Source organism: Alternaria infectoria (assembly GCF_024043175.1).
Source record: "Alternaria infectoria strain BMP 0036 chromosome Unknown scaffold_5, whole genome shotgun sequence".
Classification (NCBI taxonomy): Eukaryota; Fungi; Ascomycota; class Dothideomycetes; order Pleosporales; family Pleosporaceae; genus Alternaria; species Alternaria infectoria.
This window is the reverse complement of record NW_026250694.1, coordinates 816,030-841,967: the sequence shown is the minus strand read 5'-3', so window position 1 is coordinate 841,967 and position 25,938 is coordinate 816,030. Positions and strand designations below refer to the sequence as shown.

At 52.1% G+C, this 25,938-nt stretch overlaps 6 protein-coding genes across 6 annotated transcripts; 4 read left to right on the top strand and 2 right to left on the bottom strand.

Moving 5' to 3' along the window:
* Positions 1 to 4,316: 4,316 nt before the first annotated feature.
* J4E92_003945 (uncharacterized protein) lies at positions 4,317 to 7,127 on the top strand (the record flags this gene model as incomplete). The annotated part of the gene is made up of 1 exon (XM_051495338.1): positions 4,317 to 7,127. The coding sequence occupies one exon, from the start codon at positions 4,317 to 4,319 to the stop codon at positions 7,125 to 7,127; it is 2,811 nt and encodes a 936-aa protein (XP_051354357.1).
* Positions 7,128 to 7,761: 634 nt separating this feature from the next.
* J4E92_003944 (uncharacterized protein) lies at positions 7,762 to 8,993 on the bottom strand (the record flags this gene model as incomplete). The annotated part of the gene is made up of 2 exons (XM_051495337.1): positions 7,762 to 8,560; positions 8,620 to 8,993. The coding sequence occupies 2 exons, from the start codon at positions 8,991 to 8,993 to the stop codon at positions 7,762 to 7,764; spliced, it is 1,173 nt and encodes a 390-aa protein (XP_051354356.1).
* A 2,980-nt stretch (positions 8,994 to 11,973) lies between these two features.
* On the top strand, positions 11,974 to 12,918 carry J4E92_003943 (uncharacterized protein; the record flags this gene model as incomplete). Its single annotated transcript, XM_051495336.1, has 2 exons — positions 11,974 to 12,077; positions 12,126 to 12,918. 2 exons carry the CDS (start codon positions 11,974 to 11,976, stop codon positions 12,916 to 12,918), a joined length of 897 nt encoding a protein of 298 aa, XP_051354355.1.
* A 2,999-nt stretch (positions 12,919 to 15,917) lies between these two features.
* J4E92_003942 (uncharacterized protein) lies at positions 15,918 to 18,199 on the top strand (the record flags this gene model as incomplete). The annotated part of the gene is made up of 3 exons (XM_051495335.1): positions 15,918 to 16,212; positions 16,263 to 17,771; positions 17,823 to 18,199. 3 exons carry the CDS (start codon positions 15,918 to 15,920, stop codon positions 18,197 to 18,199), a joined length of 2,181 nt encoding a protein of 726 aa, XP_051354354.1.
* A 1,731-nt stretch (positions 18,200 to 19,930) lies between these two features.
* On the top strand, positions 19,931 to 20,936 carry J4E92_003941 (uncharacterized protein; the record flags this gene model as incomplete). Its single annotated transcript, XM_051495334.1, has 2 exons — positions 19,931 to 20,646; positions 20,705 to 20,936. 2 exons carry the CDS (start codon positions 19,931 to 19,933, stop codon positions 20,934 to 20,936), a joined length of 948 nt encoding a protein of 315 aa, XP_051354353.1.
* Positions 20,937 to 21,594: 658 nt separating this feature from the next.
* J4E92_003940 (uncharacterized protein) lies at positions 21,595 to 22,966 on the bottom strand (the record flags this gene model as incomplete). Its single annotated transcript, XM_051495333.1, has 4 exons — positions 21,595 to 21,637; positions 21,894 to 22,062; positions 22,121 to 22,787; positions 22,841 to 22,966. 4 exons carry the CDS (start codon positions 22,964 to 22,966, stop codon positions 21,595 to 21,597), a joined length of 1,005 nt encoding a protein of 334 aa, XP_051354352.1.
* Positions 22,967 to 25,938: the final 2,972 nt, after the last annotated feature.

Sequence of the window (25,938 nt, the reverse complement as noted above, 5' to 3'; positions counted from 1 at the left end):
GCGGCTTGATCCCATCCCCTGGAGAGACGTCAGTTACTAGTAACATGCGCTGTGCGTCAGTACCTACTGGGTCACTGCTGCAAAGATGCAAGCGACGATCAGAAGCCAGTGCAACCTCGAGAGACTTCTCAGTGTTTCCCACCTAGTCTGTGACAAGAAAGCCTTGTACAAAATCTCGCTTTCCAGCCTTGTATATCTCTGGTCGCCGACGCGCAAATCGATGTGTCTATGCGCTGCAGCGGGTGCCTTGGAACGCGAACCCTTGATTTGCTCGAATGCAGCTCTGATGTCTCCTTGCGTTCGAAGCGCGAGGACACCGCGAACGAACACATCGCGCTCGACTCGTAATCGATATTTCTTATGGAACTTTTTGGCTTCTATTCGCGTGACCCCGTTTAGTGGATTTGAATCTTCAAGACTACGGATCACGGTTAGTGATGGTCTTGACGAAGCGTGAAGGATGTCATACTTGGGATTATCGGGAACGTATACAGGATCTACTGACGGAGCTGTCGTAGCCGAAGCCTCATCCATCGTGACCGGACGATTATAGAGTGGAGCCGCAAGCAAGAACGATCAGGCGTGGAGAATATGTAACACTGATTGTGCATGGAAACGCGTCATATTTGTATGTGGCATACATCAAAAGCCTGCCAAATATCACGGACAGGAAGAAGGCAACAAGGCGCCATGCGCAGCATGCCAGCATTCTTTGCCACGCGTAAGCGACCAGTACGCAGTCTCGTAACCTGGAGATTTGAGGCGTTCGCACAGGCCCGGGTGACGTTGCCAGCTGTTCAGCTATCCAAGATGGGGGCTAAGTGAGCGATGCCTGGCTGCTGTGCGACCCAAGGGCGCGTTAGGCTCGCGGTTACGGCTTAGACAAAAGGTCCTCCATTTCCCACCGGTCTATTCAGCCGTCGGTGTGAGGCGCAGGCAGGAATACTGAACCTGCAGATATTCCATGATCGAGGTATAGACACCCAGATCATTAAGAAGGTTGTGAATAGAGCTGTCGGTGCGACGATCTAAAGACGATTAGAATCGATGTTGTTGCTGTAGAGTGCGAAAGACGCCGTGTGAGGGCCGCGGCTCAAAGCGCCCCCAATACTTAGCGCCTAGGCCAAGGCCGGTCCTTCCTAATAACTACCGTATCCCCGCCGTGATGTATTTTCTTTTTGCAGGCGCAGTGCCAACGAAGGAGAGGACACGTCTTGAATTAGACTAGGGCCTGCTCTTGCTTCAGATCAGCGATGCAAGTCGTGCTTTGGTTATGGGAAAATGCCACGCTTTCACGCCGCAAGTTACAAGCCACGTACTTGTCCCTTGCAGTTTCGATTTCTTCTTAGTCAAGAGACTTCTGGTGCATGAGATGTTTGGTGTTGTGTGAAACGGGGGCGGCTCGTCGCCCTGCTTTATCACAGTACCATTTGGGCATGATTATCGAGATGTCTCGAGATTGAAGCATCACAACCCACAGTCGATAGACATGGGCGACTTCTGTTTTTGAAATTGCAACATTGCGATTGATAGGTAACGCTTGATCTTTTCCTGAAGTCTGTATGCTATATCAGTACTGACCCATTTCGATATCTGAATTGCTCTTCAGTCGTTTTATATCTGCCATTGATCTCCTGTCTTCATTCATATCGCCATCGCGATACATTCGCATTCTCCACTTCCAGCATGCCAGTGTGAGAGCAGTCAGAGGAACCGATATCACGAAATAAAGCCATAGTTGCTTTGACAGAACAATATTGCGAGATTCGGAGTCGAAGTCGACAAGGTTCATTCCAAACATGGTCTATGGATAGTCAACTGTGTGCACTTCAAGTAGCAGAGTTGATACACTTACGGCAACAAATGAGAACGGAAGATAGAATGAAGTGACGAGTGTAATCGCTCTGATGGCGACGGAGTCTTCTCGTGCCGATCTGCCCATGTCAAACGTATTCTTGCTCTGACTCAGGTTGAGAGTATCCAGCATTGACTGAGCAGTGGATTGAGCCCTTTTGTTCATGTAAAGAGCTTGCCCTCTGTATGCTGCAGTATCCCTGCGAAACTGGGTGAATGCCGCTTTTGTGATCGCAGAAGTGTCATTCCTTGCTTTGCTAGCTCCAGAGAATACACTGTTGGCTTCTTGCAGATCGTCTAACAGTTTTGCGAACGATACGAGTATGGGCTCGAGTGGTAAGATGTGCTTCTCGATTGCACGAACTTCTTTTAGGGTTTCGAATGTAACGAGGGGTTCGGTGAGCGATGTACATGCTGACTTCATATCCTTCGTATCTGTCAGCAAGATCTTCAACAGCTTGACATCATCGACGAGAGACTTACTAGTTGCAACAGTTTAGCCTCGTGGTACTCAAGATAGTCACGCCAAGAGCTGAGATGTGTGGATATCAGCATCGAGTGGACTAGCATGGGGTTTAGTCGCAGCCAAAGTCTGGCCTGTGGTTGTTGCAGCACCTGATAGAGATAGCTTTTGAAATGAGATGATGGGCTTGGATGTATGATGAACAACACTGATCTCGCCCGCTTGCGCTCGGCAAAGTGGTAGATTCCTGTTTGTCGAATTCGCCACGGGCTTCCCGAGTTGACAACTTTCTTTTCTGGGTATTTATAAACCCAGCCGAATTCTGATCACGGTTACAATCCCATAATCGGATATCGCCGAGGGATGACATACCAGAGCGATCATCTGTGAAGTGCGATTGCGACGCACCCGAGAATCCCTCCTCCGTTGGCAGATGTCGGTCCTTGAAGCACGCTAGTATATGAAGGAAACCAGGGCTGAGGTGATAGTGGCTCATGATAAGGGATATCATGTTGCTGCTGATGCTGAGAGGCGCCCATGTATCTTTCTGGTGAACCGTGCTAACATCTTCATGAGCCTGAATCCAGAATGACTCGGATCTACTTACTATATTTCCAACCCACTACCCTGCTCACCTGCATCATCCTCACCATTTTTCAGGTAAGCCGACAGTTGCAATGAACTAGTAAAGCTATGGGTTGATAGCGTATGCGGCGCATCTCGTGTGAAGCGAGTTAGCTCAAGCAAGTGACTATCATTGTGCTTCGAGAACAACTGCTTGCAGCCGAAAATGCTAGTCAGTATCTGTGGCCTTGATAGGGCTAGAGTGCGTGGATCATGCGCATCCTTGTCTTCTTGCTGAGAACTAGGGATCATTTCGAAGGGGTCAATCGCAGGGCGAGATGAAAGTTTGGAAAGTGCCCAGGTGGGCTACATGATATGGCTACGGACTATGTGTTTGGTTCTAGCTTATCCACAACGCGGGATGGCCTTCTTCGATCCTGCAGGAGCCCCGCATCGCCTGGGCAGGCTGACAGAGACGGCGCCTCAGTCTTTCGCAGCACTAATTGAATGCCTCTTGTCAGCGCTCACCGGTCACGAAAACAATGGGGCCGTGTTACCTCCAGTCGTCCTACAGGTGTCAGCATAGTCTTATGAGCGATTCTGAATGACTTACCGCGCTCAATTCCTTAGGAGCCTCAAATGTAAGGTATTCCTCTCCAGCTCGTTGAATCTTAAAATTGATGTTATCACCGAATTTCTTCTTGAGGAATTGATGTAGCTTGTCGCGGCTGTAGTAACGGCGGGGGGCTTGCTGCTTGAACATGGCTTCGTAGTGGCTGAGCTGAGACAAGGCAGAGTAGGAACGATCTGCCGCCGAAGGACTTTTATAGCCTGCTGGTATTTGGATGAGGCTGAAGTAAGATCGACTCGGTCTCGATCATGCCGAGGTGTTTCTGCGCTGGCGCATGCCTATAGGTCTGCTCATGGCCTAAACACTGTTGCCGTGTTTTCACAAGGGCTGTTGTGATAAGGCTAGCATAGGTACGACTGGGCAAGCGGGTTGAGGAATACATGCGGTGTTCTGCCTGTTGCGACCCGTGGACGGCTCGTTCCTGCGGGTAGAAGTGGCGAGCCTGGCGACACGCGGGCGGCGGGGCCCCGCGCAACGCGGCCCCTTGGCAATTAAGGGATGACGCCGTCCACATGGGCGGCGATGTTGCCTGCAGCCCAGTCTGCCCAGAAGTGTCTTGCTGCATCGCTGCCCCATAATTTTGCTACTGACTTCGGGAGCTCCACGTCTTACCCCAACATCGCTACCAGTGGCTCCCGCCCAGCAACAAGCTAACGAGCTCCTTGTGACCTTTCTCTGCGTTGCAGGGACAATCGCGCATGGCCGGTTCCACCGAGCGCATCTATCCTGCTTTTCGGCGCGGGTCCCGTCGCGTGCCACGGTCAAAGAATCCTTGATAGCCGATCTGCTGGGCAGCCCGATTCGATGAGCGAGAGGCCCAGTTTCTCAACTTTGCGGAGCAGCGTGTCTCTAGCGCGCGAATCACAAGTAGAACAGCTGGCTAAGAAGTTACAGAAGGCTGTCGGACATACTGTGGAAGATGTCCCCAAAACTGACAGACACTCTCGCCGCTTCTTGCCAAAGACGGATCTGGATCAAATACTCACCTACAAGTCGTTGGACCTTTTGTTCAGGGAGCTCGTTTGTATACGATCTTCCTCCGGAGTCGATGATATTTCACAAGCTATCACCAGCGATGCCGCTGACGAACGGGACGGCACCTCCCCTACGTGTGTCGACGAGACCATCGAGAAATACATTTCAGCGACAACAGGTACGCCGTCTCGAACGTCCCTACTTGCGCTATTCTTGTACCAAGACCGACTCGAGTTGCTTTTGTTATTCTTGGCTTGGTTAACTTCTGAGATTGGTCGACCTGAAGCCGATCTCAATCGTTTCATCCCATCGGATGTTTCAATGCCATTCACAGAGATCGAGCTATTTGAACATCGAGTTCCAGACAGATACCACGCATCAATACTTGAAGAGCAAGCGGTTTTCAAACCAAGAACGATTCGAAAGCTGCAGCATCATAACATCAGCAGTAGCGAACGCTTGCCCTTTGTGGGCAAGCAGGAATCAATCAAGAGCGGCTCTCAAGGACAAGTCGTCAGGGCCGTGATATCCCAAAGGCACTGGGAGATCCAGGAAGACGAAGCCCAGAAGGAGACAAATTTCGTGCCTGGTAATCCAAATAGCACAAAGATTGTGGCCCTCAAGATTTTCAAGGCGGTGGAACGTGTGCGCGCTATGGATGAGGCTACCGAGGACTTCGACATTGAGCTGAAGATCTTGAAGGAACTGAGAAAGCACAAGACCAAGCATGAGATGATCATGCTGCATTTGGGTAGTATAACGGAACTTGATGAGGTGGGAAGCCCGATCAGACACGCTCTCATCTTTGAACTGGCAAATTACAGTCTAGACGACCTTCTCAAGGACAGAAATCGCGCCCAGAAGGAGTTACTACCGTCTCGTCTGCTTGGCAGCCTTGTTGACATCATCGAAGCATTAGAATGCTTGCATAACAAGCTCGATACTTTTCATCTCGACATAAAACCTGACAACATCTTGATTTTCGAGACTCACTCCGGCTCTGGAAGTCGAAATCAGTATGAACTTACCTGGAAGCTCAGCGACTTTGGTCTGGCTGGTAAGAAAGCTGCAAAGAAACGAAGGACTGGATCTGCACAAACTTCGACGGCTACTTCGCGAGGATCCACCCTACCCGCTACAAGACCAACCGGTCTATACCAAGCCCCAGAGATCCAGGAGCCCGAAACTAGTCTCGCAGGTCAGGGCAGTGATGTCTGGTCTATGGGCTGTGTAACACTTATGGTACTTGCGTTCATTGCTGATGGTTCAATGGCAGTGAGGGAGCTCGAGACGTTATTGATGGTCAATTTCTCGGGAGGCGCTGGGAGAGAGCCTCTGTTCTACATAGGGAGCGACTCATACCTCTGGGAGAACCGCACCGCACACATCTGCTGCTATCTGCCAGACAAGAACCCAGACGTGGGTATAATCCCTCACACAGGAGAAAAGCTTAGAGCTGCTCTACATCCTCTTCTTATCTATTGGTCCAACACACTACTGAGGGCAACCTACTATCGGCGAATCGAGCAGAGATTTGTACTAGACTTGCTCCGGTTGATCTTTGGACGGGTTCTTCGCATCGATCGCAATAAAAGGATAGGAGCAACTGAGTTGCGTAGTGGACTTGACGATATTCAGCAAGACTGGAAAGCGTACGACCTCGCGCCTGGAGACTACGATAATCGCGACATTGCAGAAGTATTGAATCTTCCCCAAAGCCGCTCATCATCGCCATCCCATAGTACTGCGATGACCCAGAGGCGACCTAGAGACGACGAGCCAACTACACCTCCCGCATTCTATACGACTCATACGCGAGAAGATACTCTACGAAAGAGAGAAGTATCGCATCTCCAAGAACCTCCCCAAAGCCGCCCCTCGCAAGAACACGAAACTAGCCATCAGGTTCAACCTGACGAGTCGTTGACACAACGGGTGCCAGACGCTCGCCCCGGTATCTCCGGAACGATCATTCTTCCGACGTATATCACCAATGTAAGCAACACTCGCCAGGATGATCTGCACAACACTCTGCGAGAAGAATCGATTCAAGTGCAAGATCCAACGGCGCCAACACAAGACCCAGCAGTAGCCATACCGGATGAACAGGTCCAGGCTCAGACTGGAACGACGGCACCTACGGAACGGGGGGCAGTGCAAGATGAGCAGGAGCCCATACAGGAGCAGACAACCCAGCCGCAAGAAGAGCTTTGCTCTGCAATCGAGAGAGATGATGCTGACCGCGTTCGACTCTTGCTCAGACAAAACCCGGAGTTGTTGGGCCAGCTGTGTCTTCGCGTGGAAAGGTACCCAATACAATGGGCCCTGTTCAAAAACGCACATAACGCTCTCGATGAGCTTTTCGCCAACGCGTCTCCTGATATCATAAAGAAGGAATACAGCGGACGAACTGCACTGGAAATCGCATTGAGTTCGGGAAAGCCTGCAGCCCTTGACCGTATCTGGAAGTATCGCAGCAAGTTCGACTTTCCACGTGAGCTTTACGAAAGGCACAAGAAGGATCTAGGGTGGGAAGCGAAAGGAATTGCGGATGACTTGTTTGGTATCAAGAAACCGAGGGAAAGTAGGCTGATGGTAAAATGGTTTCAAAGGGGAAAGACATCTAATTCGCCTGCATGACCTTGCGACTGCATTCTCAGCGGTTAAAAAGGATCAGAACATCATGATGTCAGTTTGAGAGAAAACAGAAGCACGCCTCTCCCCGCATTAGTCCTAATGCTCTCACGTGTACATCGCATCCCCTTCCCACGGACGGCTGAAGGCTTGCAGTAGCTAAATTGCGATATGAGCTTCAAGATATCTGAGAATCTGGTTGCAAGCAAAAAGAGATGCAGGCCTTTCTCGCCTGAACGCGCTGGTGATGGCGATGCTGCATGGGCAAAAAAAAAAGGCAAAAACATACAACAGCGGGGATTCGCTAGTGGTCACCCACCTAACTACTAATCCGCCGGTACACTGCTTGTATATGGCTGAGCAGACGGGAAGCCTAATTCTCAGTGTCCTATGGTCGTATGTGGAAGAATGGGTTGATGGTTAGTTAAATAGAGTCGGTACCAACGGGAACGGTGAAGGAAAACGAGTTTGGATTCGAGAGCTTCGACCCCGCACTGCGGGCTCAATCAGAGTCTATACATTTCATATTACGCTTTCGGTGGACCTTGGTAGAGGGGGGTCACCAGCTTTCGGCTGCTTTATGATACCCATTTCTCGTTCACAATACATAGTCTTCTTGAAGTCCATATTCTTCCTCTAATTACTTCTGCAACACTGGCCATCCCTTGACGTACTTGATCGGATTCCATCCCAGAAACTTGAAGTTGTCTCGGTACAGCGGATCGAATGTCGTGTTGACGTAATGGTAGTATAGCACATCGCTTCCGCGATAGTCGGAAATCACTGCCTGTCCTCCGGGTGCGTAGGTGTTGCCGTGACTGCCGTAGACCATGCTTCCGCCACCCTCGGCGAGATCTTTGCCATTGCGGTCCACGAAAGGTCCGCGGGGCGACTTTGAGCGACCGACAAAGATGGTGTACTCAGCTCCAGGCGGAGGCAGCGCAGCGGGGTTATAGCCGCAGCACAAGCCAGCTGAGTACCAGAGGTAGTAGAAGCCCTGCTCTTTGTTGTAGTTGATATACGGGGCCTCTTCGGCGGATGCACCGCCCCAGGAAAGAGACATGTTCGCGTACGCCTGCTCCTTAGTCGGTAGCGCAGGATCGTAGGTATAGCTCAGCTGACGGGCAGTGGGGATCTTGACGGATTTGAGGTCCTTGGCCAACTCGAACTGCCAGAGATTGGCCCACCAGGAGCCGTAGGAGAGGTAGCTTTTGCCGGTCTTGGCGTCTTGAATGAAAGCCGCGTCGATGGTGTTGGTCTTGCTCAGCGGAAATGGAGCGTCGGTGCTGTTGGAAGAGACGACCATGCCGTGGTCAGTCCACGACCCGTTTTGCAGGGTCTCCGAGGTAGCAAGCCCAATGAATGACTCTGAGACACCAAAGTCGGAGACGGTGTAATAGCAGTAGTAAGTATCGCCGACCTTGTGAACGTCTGGGGCCCTACAGTATTGCGTTAGAAGGTGATATCTTGAGGTATTGATGAGGTTGCCTGTTCTCACCAAAGACGGCTTGCCTGAGCGGGATCATCAATGCTGCCAGGCGGCTCCAGAACTTGAGCGACCACCTCCCAGTACCCCTCCAGGCTGTTCTTCTTCGAAGCACGGGAGGTCGTTGCCAAACCATGAGATGAAAATGAGTAGTAATGGCCGTCTGGTCCGAGCACAATACTGGGGTCATGAATGTGGACACCACCAAGCGCACCGTTCAAGTCCTGACCTGTGATCTTGCGCGGTGCAGGCCAGTGTTCTCTGGAGTAGGGGTCTTTGAGAGGTTTGGGCGAGGTGTAGGTTGGTGAAGGAGCGGAGAGGGCCAGGGTGAAGAGTGATGAGAGCCCGAAGGCAAGAGCCGTGAGGCTGGCTTTGGTGGAGGACATCCTGGGTAGAAGACGACTTGGTGCGGCGATAGACCTCGATGATCGGGAAACATCCTAGTCTTATATAGCATACCGCATTTCGTCTATGATGCGGATCTGTCTCTCGCGCCTGGGCAAATCTTGTGTGCCATGCGCATGCGAACGGCGCATCATACTGCCCTTACAGCGACACCCTTGTCGCGAACCACGATCCGTCCAGTCGGGTAGTCTAAGATGGGTAACGGTTCCTGGAAAAGGAAGGCAAAGAGTCGTTCTCCGCAAGTGACGTTCCAAAGGTGGAGATGGAGCCTTGGGGTAGGAAGTCTACGGGAGGCGGAGGATCTCGATTGCTCGAATCAACGGCCGGGAAAGCCTGCTACATGTAGTGGGGTCTAAGCTTGGCGGCCTCATCTCGTCTCTGGATCCCGACATTAGAGAAGCGGTGACCAAAGATGGCACGGAATGTGAAGAGATGGTAGCTCGGCTAGCGATGTAGCGTTCGGGTATCGTGAGAAGAGGTAGGCAGACAGCCGTCCGGTCGCTATGTCTCTGCAGGCTGCTTATGCCGATGCGCCCACAATGTCTTGCGGCTGCAGCAAGAGTGAAAGTACAACAGTCAAAACAGGGAGACCTCGTCGGATGCCAGTTCCGCAAGATCTCTACGCGAGTGGGTGGGCGCGTGTTGGGGGATTGTTTACCGGACGTGCACGGACCTCGGGACCCTTGACTTTAGCAGGCTTTTTAGATCGATGCCACCGAAAGTTGATTTCTGTATGATCAATCGACCTGCGCGAATGCGTGACTGCGAATGGCGAGCACGAAGACGCGACTGGCGACCCAAGGGAGCATGACCTGGCGGTTGCGACCATGCGAATTATGCAGTGAGCCTCAGCCGATCGAGCCAGAGCCATCTGACCGGCACTGCCCCAAGACTCCTATTCGCCCTTCCTGCACATCGCGCAAGGTATACACCCCGATTACGCCCATCGATGTGTCGTGGCTCGAATGAGCTCAATTACCATGGCCTGAGCCGGAACCTGACAATGCGTTGCGCCTCCTGCAGCTGAACTATTGGATGATGTCCACCTGGGGGTTCAACATAAGCGCAAGCACCTGTCGCGCTTTCATCCAAAATCACGTCGACAGGATCTCCGCACATCGTTAGCATGTAACGTCACAACAATCGTTCATCATGGTCGACATCAGTTACCCTCAACTGCGCGACGATTGGAGCCTGGATGTTGTTAACATCCTTGCCTTTCTAGGCGAACATAACATTCTGGCGTGCAGCCAACAAATCTGCATGTCATGGACATGCTTCCTACCAAGGCTGATTCCGGCACCTCAAGGTCTACTCGCTCAACGGCCGAAAAAACTAGCATCTGAAGAAGACACACCGGTGACGGGAACACAGTCGGGTGTCGGCAGGCCAGCCTCACGTCTCAACAGGCCAGCCTTACAATACTTTGGTCGGATGTGTCACACTGATGGGTCCGAGTTGCCAACCTTTACAACACGTGTACTCAAGATAAATTGGGACCCCAAGAACGAAGACGGAAGCCTGAAACAAAGCCCACTTCGACCAAGGCTGTTTTCGCCAATGAATCTCATCGCCATCTTCAGCTGCGCGCTGAGCTTTGGGCTAGCTGCTTGGGCCTTTGTGCTTGGAGATGCCGTTGCACTTACCGGAATTCTCATCATGAGCTTCACAACCCCTCTATTGTGTGTCGGCATGCATTGGAGACCGCAATCTCATGTCTCAATTCATCGAGGAACGGGTGATGAGTCGGTACCCTTAGTAGTCATAAAGTCTTCGAACGAATGTCTCACGGTTGTGGAATGTAGCAAATACGTCGCGGATCTCCTCTACTTCCATCCAGAACACATAGACTATGTGGTCAAGTCGCCGCCTGGACGCGGACTCAGCGGTACTGTGGGCGGAATCACCCTTGTGGGCTCCATTGTACTTTTCGGCAATGCAGTATGGACGATGAAAACAGCGCTCGCTGTCACATATACGATACTAAACCTTTTGTATTGGGTCGCCGCGATTCTCCCCGTCCGATTATCGTGGCACATCGATCTGATTGTCAATCAAACCCAGGTTACTGAACATGCAGAATTCATTCACTGCCTGTGGACAACGATCTACACCATGAAAAAGATTGATTGGGCAAGAGAATATGTGCCAAAGACGAATTTGTGGGACCTTTGGCTGAAAGAAGCACAACGTATGGCTGAATCACAACCAGGACCCAGAAACTCGGATGCACACGATGTTTTGATTTTCTTTTACGAAAGAGAAAAGGTGCTCAAGAGACAGCAGGAAGATGATCAGTAATTTAGTGGTATCTAGAAGAATGAGAAGGATGGTTTAGATGTAAAGTTTGATACTTAGTCTATGGTAGAAGAAAATGAGCCTCGTGGTTCCATTAGTCTTTGCTATAGCCCAACAGCTTTTGAGGCTATAGCTGGCTTATGCTGACATCTTCCCTTAGGCAAAGGAATCGGATAGACATCAAAACATTCACCAATGCATCTAATGCACTCCAAACCAAGATTCGGGGAATGTCCAGGTGCGATACCGGAACGAACGGACGTATAACCAGCAATACCCATGTCTATCTCCTATCAAGATCTGGAGCGGGCCTTCATCGGCCGATTACAACATCCCGTCATCGCGAGAACCCTGCCAAGCCACGACGGGACTTGTTGTGCAGTCCAACATCGCGGACGCTAAGTATCAAGAGCTGAGCTGTGACTGGCGTCATTAGTCAGTCGTATGTTTCCTCGATTCCGGGCTGCGAATCAAGCGGGTCAAGATACCCGGATACCTATCTTCAGGATGGCAAGCATTTCGAGCTATGAAGGATCTACTGGAGGCTGGGCGGAGCTTGTCAGAATTGAGATTGCGGAGGTCGGGGGCTAGTATTTAGGTGTCGGGACCCTCAGATTCGCACGATCACCGTTGCGAGGTGCATGCCAGAAAATACCTGCCGCAATGGTGAACCCTACCCCAGTACTCGTCGCAGCTTCCTTGCTCATCAGCCCTCTTGCCGCCACTTCGTTAGGAAATAATGAGTATGACGCCGACTTCTCACCCAGGTAATGCTATGCCCACATCTCTGAAGTCCACCATACTAATCCCCCCAGCTACTCTTCACCACCCGCATACACCAACATAACCTCCATCCTCGACAAAATCCAGACACGCGGCTACCTGAAAGTCGGCACAACCGGCGACTACAAGCCCTTCTCCTACAAAGTAACAAACCAAACCGCACTCCCCGCTACTCCAGCTATCAACACCACGTACATCGGCGCCGATATCGACTTGGCGCAGTCGTTGTCCAACTCTCTCGGCCTCCCACGTCCAGTTGAATTCGTTCCTACCATCTGGGCAAACATCACAACAGACCTCGTAGCACAGAAGTTCGATGTCGCTATGAGCGGCGTTAGCATCACCTTGGCTCGCGCACAGAAGGTCTTCTTTTCTACTGCGATTCAACGCGTGGGTAAAGCGGCTTGCGTGCGATGCGCAGATCTAGAAAAGTTCTCGTCTTTGGAGGCTATTGATACTGCGGGTGTCATAGTTGCGGTCAATCCGGGTGGCACGAACGAAGCATTTGATCGCGCGAATTTGAAGGCCGCTACTATAGTTTTAGTGCAGGACAATAATGCTGTTTACAAAGCTGTTATGGACGGCGATGCCGATGCGATGATTAGCGATATCATCGAGGTTGAGTTGCAGGTTCGGCTGCATCCTGACGTGCTTTGCATTGTCAACCCGAATGCGACTTTTACGTTTGAAGAGCTGGGGTACATGGTTGGACGGGATGTTGTGTGGAAACAGTATTTGGATATGTTTGTGCATATTCAGCTTGGGAGTGGTGGGTGGAATCGTACGCTGGAGAAGTGGATGTCGTACAAGTGGCCTTCAGTGTAAATGAGTGTGTACAGGACAGCTATCGATAGAGGATACACGTGTAGCTGCTCAATCACAAAGGCCAGAAATGTAAGGTCATTAGCTATACCAGACGCAATAGGAAGCGGGTGGTAAAGCCAGAGATGTTATATCCGATATTGAGTGATGATAGTGATGGCTGGATTTGAGTAAGCACTAGAACCACGCGTGCTTACTGCGTACTGCCTGTAACATCACTCATTGGCTGTTCAAAACGCCTCTCAGTATCTTTAAGCCACAGTGGGTGACCTTTTGGCGATGGCAGCGATGACGCATTTCTGTATCTGAACTGATCATCGACACCCCCATCTTCACAACGTAACCCTTGTTCGACAATAGCCATCTTTTGGACGGCGGTTGCAAATGGCCACCCAACAAACGCGAGAAGCCGCCCAGGGAGACCCAAACCCCTTGCTCTGGCATGTATCCGTCAATAGAGACAGCAACTCCACCATTCTGTTCATACACGGCGCCTTTGTAGACGCTCACGATTGGGATCTTGTCGTACCCCACGTCCAGGCCTACCATCTTCTTCTCCCAGACTGCCCTGGACACGGTAACTCGTCGCACATACCGTTCTCTATCGAGACATCCGCAGAGCATATTGCGCGTCTGATAGAGGCACAAGCTATCGGGAGTCGAGCTCACGTTGTTGGCCACAGTCTCGGTGCTTCTATCGCTGTCTGCCTTGCTGCAAACTACCTTCATGTCGTCGAATCGATGTTTATCTCTGGATACGGCGTAGCGCCTGTTTCCAAAGCTCCGCTACTACCTTACCTGCTCTGGGCCTCAAATCGCATGGAAAACGCTGTCCCACGACCTTGGATTCGCTGGCTCATGGATGGTACAGATCTCCGCCGCACAAATAGCCCTTCGCTATCGCTTTGCACACAGATCGCGCAGAGCGACAGCGCAGCGGCGCGACTGCACCCATGGTCTGCACGAACCCTGATCATTGTCGCTGGGAAGGGTGGGCTGGTTCCATCTAACGATAGCCCGGAGGCTGCTCGCAAACTCGTCAAGATGGGGAAGGAGAATGATGCCACGACTCTTGCTTATACGCATCCGGATATGAGGCATCCTTGGAATAGACAGAATCCTCGGCTTTGGGCGGAGACTGTTGTAGCGTGGGTTGAGGGGAAGGAGCTTCCAGCTGGGTTCGTGCCACTGTAGGCACTCGACGGAAAGACACGTGATACTTCTGCTTCGCGTTAATAGCGGCGATAGTTCACTGGTTGTGGAAGGTATAGCATGTGGATGCGTAAGAAGAAAGCACGACCTCGGTCCCTAGCTCACGTGACAGAATGCATCTCAGTTGACGGTCATCGGTACCAGAGTGCACTATCATCAAAGATCACCTCGATCTGTTGCGACCGACGGAACGGAGATGAGAGGTATAATCCAGAGCGCTATACCCAGGTAGTGAAGGAGCGATACTGGCGGGCGTATGAAATTGCACGTGAGATTGCACCAACATGGGCGGATGATTAGGCCCCCGAAACTGCATGGGAAAGATCGCAGGGAAATGAAACGACGACGAAAGCAGTGAAGATGTCTCTTCGTGAGGTTTGCACTTGACTATAGTGTGGCGCGCAACCGTGGTGGCTGTTGTGTAGGTCTTGGTGGTCTCACTGTGCAGATGACGAGGGCGCCTGGCCACGGCTGATGTGACGGCTGGCGGGTGCTGGGGCTAGTGATCGGCTTAATCACGCAGCTCTCGCGGTCTCGAAGCTTTCAAAGTTTCTAGACCGCGCAACTACCAGACGCCGATCGCATAGCACAAACACAAACACAGAAGGTGTAGAATAGCTCCTCTTCTGACTGCAGCACGTTTGTCTCCTTTCAAAGGGGTACCGTCATCACAACAAAGACACATGCAGACTGTTGAACCACAACAAAAGTATTTCGGGCCTACAGTATACGAGGGAACGTCATCCCTCGATGCAGCACTTGGTCTCTTTGGGCAGCTGCAGTGTTCAAATTCTCACCTAGTGGCCGAGCATCTATTTTTACCACCCTGGGGTGTTGCACAGCCACGCTGGCGCCGTCCATGGGGTCATCGGCGGAGGCTACCAAAGTGAATATGATGATGATGAACTCCTATGATTTTGTGTGCACAAGAGATGATGATGGCGAGATAAGCTCTTTGTGCACGCCTTGAAGCTTCAGGCAGTTCTGCGACTCCGCATCGATGACACGATGGTTGACTTGGCGACGGCAACGGTCTCGAGCGGACCGGGGTAGTTTGATAGGCCCGCCTTGCACGGCAGCAGTCTTCAGCTGCCAGTATACGACAGTAGTGGTGTATTGGCGTGTGAGGGCAGCGTGTCTCGCAGTAGCAGCAGATAGTGATGACCTAGCGATAAAAAGCATTCCTTCCCCAGCTCGCGCAAGAGTCCCTGACAGCTCCCCATCGTCAACCCCATCTGCATCCCATCGTGTTCTCGAACGCGGCCCAACAACCATCATCCTTCGATAGCGTCGGATCCAGCGACTGCGCCATCGCGGGATTAATCGAGGCTAGCGCCGCGCGTCCCTTCCTGATTGGAGTGAACCCCCTTGGCTGTCGCCGCACGGTTTCAGAAGAGAGGCAGATTACCGGCTTCAGCGCCTCGTCCTCATTTCAACCACATCGCTCCCTCGTTCGTCAGTCGTTTCACTTTTGCGTCCCTCGTACCTGCCGACTCGACCCCAAACCCTCTTCCTGGCTCGCCGCTCCCTCGACGCGCCTTCCCTCTGGACGCTTGCCTTTGTTTACCGCTTTCCATCAGGCACGAGAAAGGTTGAACCTGCGGCCGACCCCCGTTTAATCTATCGCTTGTTTCTTTTGCTACACTCGCTTTTGTCAGCAACCACCCGCGCATACCAACGTCGCCCGACCCTTCGCTGCTGCGACCGTCGCTCGCTGTCGACACCCGCACTTCGAGAACGCCCCCGGGCGCACAACACCGATAATGAGGCCCCACGCGACATACTCGGCCATGCTCGCACCTTTTATATTACTGGCATCCGCGCCACTGAGCGTACTGGCTGCCGACATTCTCAAGACCAACGGTTTCAGCTCCTGTCTGGAAGGCACAGGAGACATCAAGGTCAACAAGCTAAACATCGAGTTCGACCGCTCTATCAAGAAGGTCAAATTCGATGTGTCCGGCACCAACGAGGTTGAGCAGAAGGTCATGGCAATCCTCACTGTAAACGCATACGGCAGAGAATTGTACAACAAAGAGTTCGACCCTTGCGACGGCGAATACAAGGTCGACCAGCTATGTCCAGGTACGCACAAGCGGTGATATGCGCATAACGTACAAGCTAACATGTAGCAGTTCCCAAGGGCACCTTTGGCGCACAGGGGGAGCAGAGCATCCCCGACAGCATCATGTCCCAAATCCCCAGCATCGCCTTCAACATTCCCGACATCGACAGTCAAGCCAGGATGCAGCTCAAGGCCAAAGATGGAGGCAAGGACCTGGCCTGTATCACCTCTCAAGTCAGCAACGGACAATCACTTTCCACCGCAGGAGTACAATACATCGCTGCTGGAATTGCTGGAGCTGCCTTGGCTGTTACTGGTCTTGCTTCGCTCGCTGGCGCTGGACACCCTGGTGCGGCACAATCCAGTCCTACCTTCGGGGATGTCATCGGATGGTTCCAGGCCATGGCTTTGAACGGCATGATGAGCGCTGACGTCCCCGGTGTATACCGCAGCTGGTCCCAGAACTTTGCCTTTAGCACCGGTCTCATCTACTGGGAGGGAATGCAGCACTCCATTGACAACTTCCGTAAGAGCACCGGCGGCAACCTCACCCAGAGCAGTGTCGAATTTCTCAAGAACGCTACCCTCGTACACGTGGACCAGAACATGACCTTGACCAAGCGCAGCTTTGACGTCCTGTTCGCTCGCGACGAATTGAACACCAACGTCAACGATACTGCCGAAGAGGGAGGTGACAACAAGGTCATTGTCTACGCGAAGGACATGCAGGGCTTCATTCAGGAGTACACTATTCCTGACCGTAACGCCTTCATGACGGTTCTGCTCATCTTTGCCATCATCATCGCCGCAATCACCGTTGGTATCCTTCTATTCAAGGTTATTCTGGAAACATGGGCACTATTCGGTAGCTTCCCGAAGAAACTGACTAGCTTCCGCAAGCGATACTGGTGGACTTTGGCTAAGACCATCACCAACTTGATTCTCCTGCTCTATGGTATCTGGGTTCTTTACTGTGTCTACCAATTCAAGAACGGAGACTCGTGGGCTGTCAAAACACTTGCTGGTGTTACTCTGGCCGCATTCACCGGAGTTTTGGCCTTCTTCACCTGGAAGATTTGGAGCACTGCGGACAAGTTCAAGAAGATGGAGGGAAAGCCCGACGCCCTTTACGAGGACAAGGAGATTTGGCGCAAGTACAGCATGTTCTACGAGAACTACAAGAAGAGCTACTGGTGGATCTTCGTACCGGCCATCATCTTCATGTTCGCTCGTGGTTGCGTTATCGCAGGAGCAGATGGCCACGGTCTCGCACAGGCTGCCGGTCAACTCATCGTCGAGTCGCTTCTCCTTGTCATGCTTCTCTGGGCTCGTCCGTACACGCTCAAGTCTAGCACCTGGATCAACATTACAATCTCGGTCGTTCGCGTCTTGTCGGTCGTCTGCATTTTGGTCTTTGTCGAAGAACTTGGCATGAGCCAGACCACTAAGACCGTCACCGGTCTGGTCCTTGTCGTTGTGCAGGCTTCCCTCACTGGTGTTCTTGCTATCCTCATTGCAGTCAACGCGATCATCATCTGCTGCAAGGAGAACCCTCACCGTAAGAAGAGAAAGGCAGCTGGTAAGTCTTCTCCACCTTCTGCTTGACAACACCATCTAACAGCCCCTGCAGAGAAAGCTCGTGACCTCGACACCCTTACTCCTCTCGACGCACGCAACTCGCTACTCATGGACCCCCAAGAGTACAAGCGAACCTCCCTTCCATCGCCGTTCGGTCCCCGCACCGCCGGCTACGACCGCGTTCCTCTCGCGGATCAGAACACCGCATACAACGGTCCCGGTGGTCGTTCATTCGGTGACGATCAAGGACACTTGCTCGCCGATGCATCCACATTCGGTCGCACAGCAACGCATGAGCGGAGCTTGAGTCGCGAAAGCAGTCCAGGGCGCGAGGCGGATGTTGGCTTCCACCAACCACCCGGCTACGTGGCCAACGCGCCATGGCAGCCTCAACAACCACGAGGCCCTCCTGGCCCCTATGCCTACTAAGCCAACGACCTTTTGAGTCATCCAAGAGTGAAGACCTGAAGAAGCGAAACATCTCGCCATCTAGGCATAATCTCCTATTTGTTTTGTTCCTATGTCTGCATCGCGGTGGTCGCACTTGACAAACCATAGAGCGGTCAAACCATCATCTATCTGCCGCACACGGACCGGGCCATACCTGCGCTCCACGTCTGTGTATTTACGAATCTTTCCTTGTGTTCATCGAGTTTTTTTGTGTAAAGAAAGATCTGATACAAGCTCTTGTAATCTCATGCAAAGCGGTAAGCCTGGGGCTCGCGCACACATACCACTATCTTTTCTGCTATATCGTCAAGGTGGAGTGAAGGAGAAGAAGGTTGGAAAATGGATGGAGTGAGGGGAGTTGGAAATGGAATGGGAACGGCAATGTGAACTAGGATGTAGCGAAAGATGTAAATACCAATACCCAACTGTTATATCACTGTTTCATGTACCTCTGCGTGGTTGTGAGTGATGTCTGCCCAGAAAATGCCATGTCTTGAGAACTTACTACACGCGGCTCGGCGACACCTGGCCTAGAATCGTCCAGAGCACGTGCGATCTTAACTTTCGCCGATAAGCCCTGCAGGCAGAGAGCTACCCAGCGGGCCAGCTGAACACTCGCTGCAGCCCCAAAATGTTGGGACACACTTCGCATGCGCCACCCCTGAGCCAATACATTCTAGCGACGTACCTTGCCTGGGCTGCGACGTGTAGCATCTGAACGAAGAGAACGACGGAAAACTCTCGACAGCCCGACGCAGATTTGTACCTGCCGATCACTCAGATCGCTCGATGTAAATCCTTATTCCATCACCCTCGTCCCACCTAAAAACCACGCTTTTCCCGCCGAACGCCTCCGGCAAAGTCGATCTCCCGAGAATTTACTTTGGGTCGTGCCTTGTCCCCTTTTGTGGCGCGGGCTTATGGGCGCTTGTACCTGCGTCACGGCAGGCGTCACCAAAGGTTCCAAAACCTACCTAGCACGACGCCACTACGCTTTTCTGAGCGGCGCGGCAGCAATCTAGCCGGCTCCCAAGATGCCGGTTTATCTCTTTTCGATAGATGCTAACCGCCATGGTGCAGGTGTAGCGTGAGTGGCCGGTGGGGTTACATTGTTATCTCCAGCCTGGTAGCGCACCTAGGCATCTTTTTTCTGAAAGTACCTGAGTTCGTGACGTTTGACGGCGTTGGAAGCTAACAAGTTCTTGACTCGCACGGGTATCTATTTGGGAAGAAAGGTCCTCGCTGTGTAGCTGATCGTTCGTTTCCTGTTCTCTCTTCCCGGACTTCTGGACTTGTGTACGATACCCGGCTTGTTAATTGTCTCGCCTTGGCCCGGTTGCAAAGGCGCTTTTGTGGCTTGCGTAACGACCTCGCTTTCGAAGTTTCTCCTGACAGCTTTGGGATTTTTTCGTGGCTGAGCTGGCTAGAAGAGTTGGAAATTTCCTGGAAGGTACTCTTGCCTCGTTACCTACTTGATCGCCTCCTGTCATATACATTGTCTTTGCCCATTGCGACGAGCAAAGAGGTATCTTGAGGTGTCCCTGAATAACGACACCCAATCGCACGGCGACGCAACAACTGGCAACGGACCCCTTCGCGACCTATCTTCGTATCGCTGGTACCGAATAATCTGGATCCACTTCCCAAAAAGTCGAATTTCATACATCGCCACGCCCGAGAGCACTTCACCACACAAACCTCACAGCAAAGATGCGACGAACCGCGCTTCTCAGCGCCGCAACGGTGCTGCTCACGAGCACAACCTCCACAGCAGCGCAATCCACGGCCTCAACATCGTCAAAACGCGGTCTCGTCTACGTCCCTTCCGATGACCACCCCGACGACGACAAGATCTGGACAACCGGTCCCTCTCCTCCAACATGGTACTACAACTACCAAAAAGACCCCTCGTCCGCCTACAAAGATAACCCAGACATGCAATTCGTCCCTATGCTCTGGGGCGCCTCTGACAGCGACACCGGCACCCCATTCCTCGACTCCGTGAAGCAACAGATAAAAGACGGAGCAAACATAACCGCCGTCCTCGGCTTCAACGAACCCGACGGCGGCCACAGCACCGGCGGTTCCAATCTCGCCGTCACCACCGCCGCCGCACGCTGGAAAGCTGAAATCGAGCCCCTCAAGGAACTCGGCATCAAGCTAGGCGCACCAGGTGTCACAGGCGCAGAGTCCGGATGGCAGTGGCTGGAGAACTTCTTCAACGAGTGCGATGGCGGATGTAATCCCGACTTCATCCCTGTGCACTGGTATGGCAATTTCGAGGGTATGATGAGCCATATTGGACGCGTTACGACGATGTGGCCGAACATGACGGTGTGGGTTACGGAGTATGGGTACCCGAATCAGCCGCTTGAGGAGACGCAGAGTTTTTATAATATGAGTGCGCAGAGCTTTGATAGTTGGCCGTAAGTATTCGTCCCATGTGGCTTTTGGCAGTGATAATGTTGGCTAATGCTGTATCAGGAACATCACACACTACTCCTACTTCGGCGCTTTCCGATCGGATGTCAGCAACGTGGGCGCGAACGCTGCGATGCTGACCCAGGACGGCGAGTTGACGGATATCGGGTCGTGGTACATGGGCGGTGCGGCTACGAACAACGTTCCTGAGGCTTCTGGTGCTTCTATGGCGGGAGCTGCACCTAGTGCTCTCGCTCTGGGCTTGGTGGCGATGGTGTTCTCCTACTTTGTTTAGAGCTGCAGCTTGGCCGACGTGTGGGCTGAGATGTCTTTTCGGCTCAGACAGGAGTAAGAACGTAGCTGGGTTCCACTGCAGAACGGCATGCTGATGAAGTGCAGCTAGCTAGCGAAGAGCTCATGAGAGATATATGGCATTGCGAAGGCGTCCAGGGATCAATATCGATCAAACGTTACTAATAGACCGGGTTGCGCCTACTAGCAGAGCCGAATTCTGATTCTATGTCACCATACAGCCCCCAACATGCATACCTACTGCCTCTCATCCTCTCCATGTTCGAGTGCAGCTGTAGGTACCTCAAATTTCTTGCGACCCCTGACGAACCAATCTACCATTGCAATAACCATAAACCCAATTAAGATCGGCGGTGCATAGTTCATTGTCAAGCTTGTCACCGGTCTTGATGCTGGGAACGATACGAAGATGATGACATATACCAAGTAGACAATGGCGCAGAGCTTGATCGGAATGCTCCATCTGCCCAATTGAAAGGGCCCGTACTTCGGGTGTTTACCGGCAAGCTGACGAGCCGTAAATAGCGAGATTGGGACGAGGTATGATACGTATAGCGCGATGGTAGGTAGGGATATGAGCGAATTGAAGGCGGCTGCGGAACCGAGGTTGATGAGCGATAGAAGGCAGCAGATGAAACCAACTAGGAAGAGTGCGGGTATTGGAACTTGGAGCGTCGGATGGATCTAGAGCTTTGTCAGTTTCAGTCGATCACCATGGGCATGGTCAAGACTCACGTAGGTGAAGTGCTGGTGAAAAGGAAGACCTTTGTCGGATGCGAATCGCCAGACTAATCGAGCCACGGATGCAACGATGTTAAAGTTGCCAACCATCAGTTGAAGCCCCATCAAAACCGTCATTGCCGTTGATGCTGCCTTCGACCCTGTGCTTTTGCAGCATGTTAGTGTTCACCCTGTGTCACCTCCCAGGTGGTGCACTTACGCGGAGTAGAAGACCTCCGTAATCGGCAAGATCGATTTCGCGACGGCTTCTTCATCACCAATGCAGAACATCAAGCAGATACAGAAGGCGACCATCATGACTGCGTTCAGAGAGGTTGCCAAGATCATAGCTTTGGGTACCCGCTTGCGAGGTTCTTTGGTCTCCTCGACTGTGGACTATGTTAGCACTGGGATTGGAGGTTGAGTTAGTTGGGTTGCGCAGCTTACTCATGTGGAGGACACCATCAAAACTGCTAATGGGATATGCCACAGCGAGCATGCCAATAGAGAATGCGACACCGGGATTTTCCCAACCGGCGTCTGTGTGCAAGGTCATGAAGACGTATTCGGGTGTACTGCGCTTCGCAAGCGTGCAGAGTGTCGCAACGATGGCAACGAAGAAGACAACGTGGAAAATGCCACCGATCGTTTCCAGATAGTTGATGATTTTTCGCAAGTAGAGGTTGAGAACCAGCGGAACAATGAGGAAGGCGATCAGGAACACCGTCGAGTGCCAGGCCTTTGGTTCGTAGCTTGGGCTGTTAAAGATGATCAAGCCGGATAAAGTATTCGACATGAAGGAGAAGGCACCGGCGCAGCTGCAAATCCAGGCAATGACTGTGATCCAGCCCTGAATAAACCCCCAGAATTCGGGAGCGAATGAAGCGAAGCGCGCCGACCATCTGTACTGTGCACCTACGGTGGGGTCCATGGAGGCCATCTCCCCCAAAGCTGTAGCAACGAGGGTAGAGCCGACGCCAGCGATCATAGACCCCCAGACAAGCGCGGCAGGGCCACCATTGAGCCATGCAAGCTGGAATGACAAGCCAACAGCTTCCCATGCTACTTGGAGTGTGAAGCCAAAGTTGTTGATGGCGAGTTGGTTTATGTAGCGCTGAGAGAGAAATTAGCTGGCCAATCTTTGAGCAATGGGTCGGTGGGACTTACTTGGAACCCGCCACTACTTGAGGAACCAGAGGGGAGAGTGTCATCCTTGCGTCTCTCCGTCTTCTCCCGTAGTCCATCGTGATAATCTGGAACGGTTGTCGTGACAAGCGCCTCATCCTTGTTCATATCGATGGAACGAGGAGAGGGCCGTAGAGATGCGTCGTGGTCGTGGGAAACCGTGAAAGTACGAAGCATTGTGAGTGGTAAGGGATTTCACTGGACAAGGGGTTCGGAGGTTTTATCCTGGGGCTGACCACATACGACCATTAGAGCCGACTTCTTGTTGAGCGGCATAGATCCTGACATCTGCGAAGCGAGCTGCAGTATACTTCCTGTTTACGTCCCATGCCCGGGCGTATCTCAGGATTCCAACTTGACTCATGTAGTCAAGCTCCGAGAGCAGACCTAGCCAGTCGCCAAAGAGACAGTGGGGATCTCAGGATGCCTACGCCGCAAGTCTGCATCGACGCGAGGTGTCTAAAACAGTTCGTTGGGGTGGATGCTGCGTTCGAATGTTACCTTGGATGTGTATTGACAGGGTTCTTTACTTCCAGGTCCCCTCTTAACAGCCCTCCCCATTCTCTCCTAGCAACATATAGATTGCTAGCCGATAGTACCTAGGTACTATTGAGGCTCGACAATCGCACTCTAGCAGTGGAAGAGATGCCTAGGTAGCAGAGCACTACTTGAAGGATTGGTGTCTTTGCGCGCGCGGCACAGCAGCTCGCCTGTCGACAGACACAGAATCTCATTATCAAATGGCGTTAGTAGCTCCAGCTCGCAGCTCTTTGTCTTCTTCGGATCTGAGGCGGCGTAAAAGAAGCATTGCCGTGCGGGTGGGGGAACAGCAACGGCACGGGCCTGACCCTCCCGAGGTCTTGATGGAAATTAGCCCGGGCCTTTAACCTCATTGGGGTCTTGGCGCAGTATCACCGCTAACCGCTCTTCGCCGTCGCTTCAATCATCACTGCACCTTCCTTCCGGGCTTCGCGCTCGAGCTTCATTCATCACTTCTCGCATAGTAAGGGACTTAAGATGTCTACCTGAACAGGTTTGGAGTCTACATCGAAGTCAGGTTGCCTACTTTGCATGTTCTCACTCATGGATGTTAATGTAGGTTGTAGACCTGTTCAATCGTTTCCTACGTTGACGGTACTCTACTGCTCTCATCAACCTCGCTTCAGGCCGTGCGCGGCGGCGGGCTCCCATCCGCTCGGTTCCTGTGGATGCACACCCAAGTCACTCTCGCGCGATGCGACCTGCCTTTCGCCATCACACCCACCCTGGTAGGCCGCGTAAGTGGGCATCTGTGGTCTTGCTAGAACCTTTGCACCGTCCATGATACTCTTGTGCAAGCCATAAGTTTGCTTTGAATAGCACCATATACTTTACGCCTCGGCTAATTGACCTCTGACAACTAGCACTCAGTCTACAGGAAGGAACAGAGATGAGGCCACGAGGGATTATCTCGCAGGCGACACCGCCTACCGCCATGTCCCTTGTAAGTCCTTCTGACGTGATCATCGAAGTCGGCGAGGGCTCTGAGCAATATCATTCCTACTGCGCCTCATAGTCACGTATGAGATGAGGCTCCTAAGAGCGGCGGCGACTCTCTTATCATAGGCACCTGTTTTATGCGAGCAGGGTACTGCCCGCCAACTCCTATGTTGGCTATCAGCGAGAAGGATTTTGCTCCTGCCGTGCCTGCACGAATGAACGCCCGAATAATCCCAGTGAGCTGGTCGTGAGGAAGGACATTTAGTATGAGTGATCTTAGGCGTCAGCGTTCCTGTCGTGCCAACTCCAACACTACTTCGTCGCTCTATCATGGCTGGCACTATTCAACCCATAGCCGCACTCACGGCCGAAGACCATGGCCCGATCAACACGATTGTCTCCATCGTTCTTCCAGTTACAAGTATCCTCATCGCAACTGTCCGCATGGCAATGCGGCGGCAAAAGTTCCATCAGCTCGAGTCTGATGACATCGTGTTTGGTGCAGGACTTGTACGAATTCATGTCTCAACTTCCTGTACTCACTTTGCTAATCAAGCTCAGTGTTTTGGTGTCATCACGTCCATCCTGTCTCACTTCTGCGTCCGAGCAGGCCTGGGCAGACACCAGGATACGCTTGATGACAAGCAAATGGCTCATTACTTCAAGGTAAACAGTTGTATTAGGGGTTGCGGACTTTACTAAACATATAATTATAGCTTTTTTGGACCGCACAAATCTCGGGCGTCATTGCTCTCGCTCTCGCTAAACTATCGCTCGTTGTTCTGTTCCAACGCATCGCTCCAAAACAAGTCGGGCCTCAAGCTACCAGATGGCTTATACCTATGGTCGCTGTCTACACACTACTCTCTCTCTTTCTGATCGCCTTCCAATGCCAGCTACCACAACCTTGGATACTTAGTCCGAAGAATTGCTCTACACATGGCAACGTGTACTATCCGATCACGATTTTTAACATATTAAGCGACACTGTGCTTGCTTTCTGGATCTTTCCACTTATCCGGGGTGTTCAAATGAAAGCCCATACCAAATCCATTGTATTTTGGCTGTTCGGATCGCGTTTACTCATTTGCGTCGTGGATATTGGACGAATGGTAGTCATTCACAAAGCTCTTCAGCTAGAGGATCAAACACGTAAGGAGCCATGTTCTCATCAGAGCATATCGCTAATCACATCCCAGGATCGCAATTGAGATGGGCCGTAATGGATCAAATCGTTGTTCACCTTTCGATCAATCACGCTACACTACCTCGTATCCAGACCTTCCTCTCGCATCTACAAATCGGCGGTATGAGCACGCATATGGGAGCAAGTCGGGGTGATATACGGACGACGTCCAAGGGCAGAAGCAGCGCCGCCAAAACCACTCAGGACGACTTGAAAGTGGGGCGGACCTCCGATAAAGCTTGGAACTCATTATGCAACCGTTTCACCGGGAGTGTCAACAGAACGCCTAGCATCTCTGAAGAGCCTCTTCGTCATCAGCACGGCATTGAGCTATCCACAATCGTATACTCCGGGAAGGACGACGCTACACACAGGAATATGGAGCAGAGTCGATCAGCAGCGACATCGTTATCGA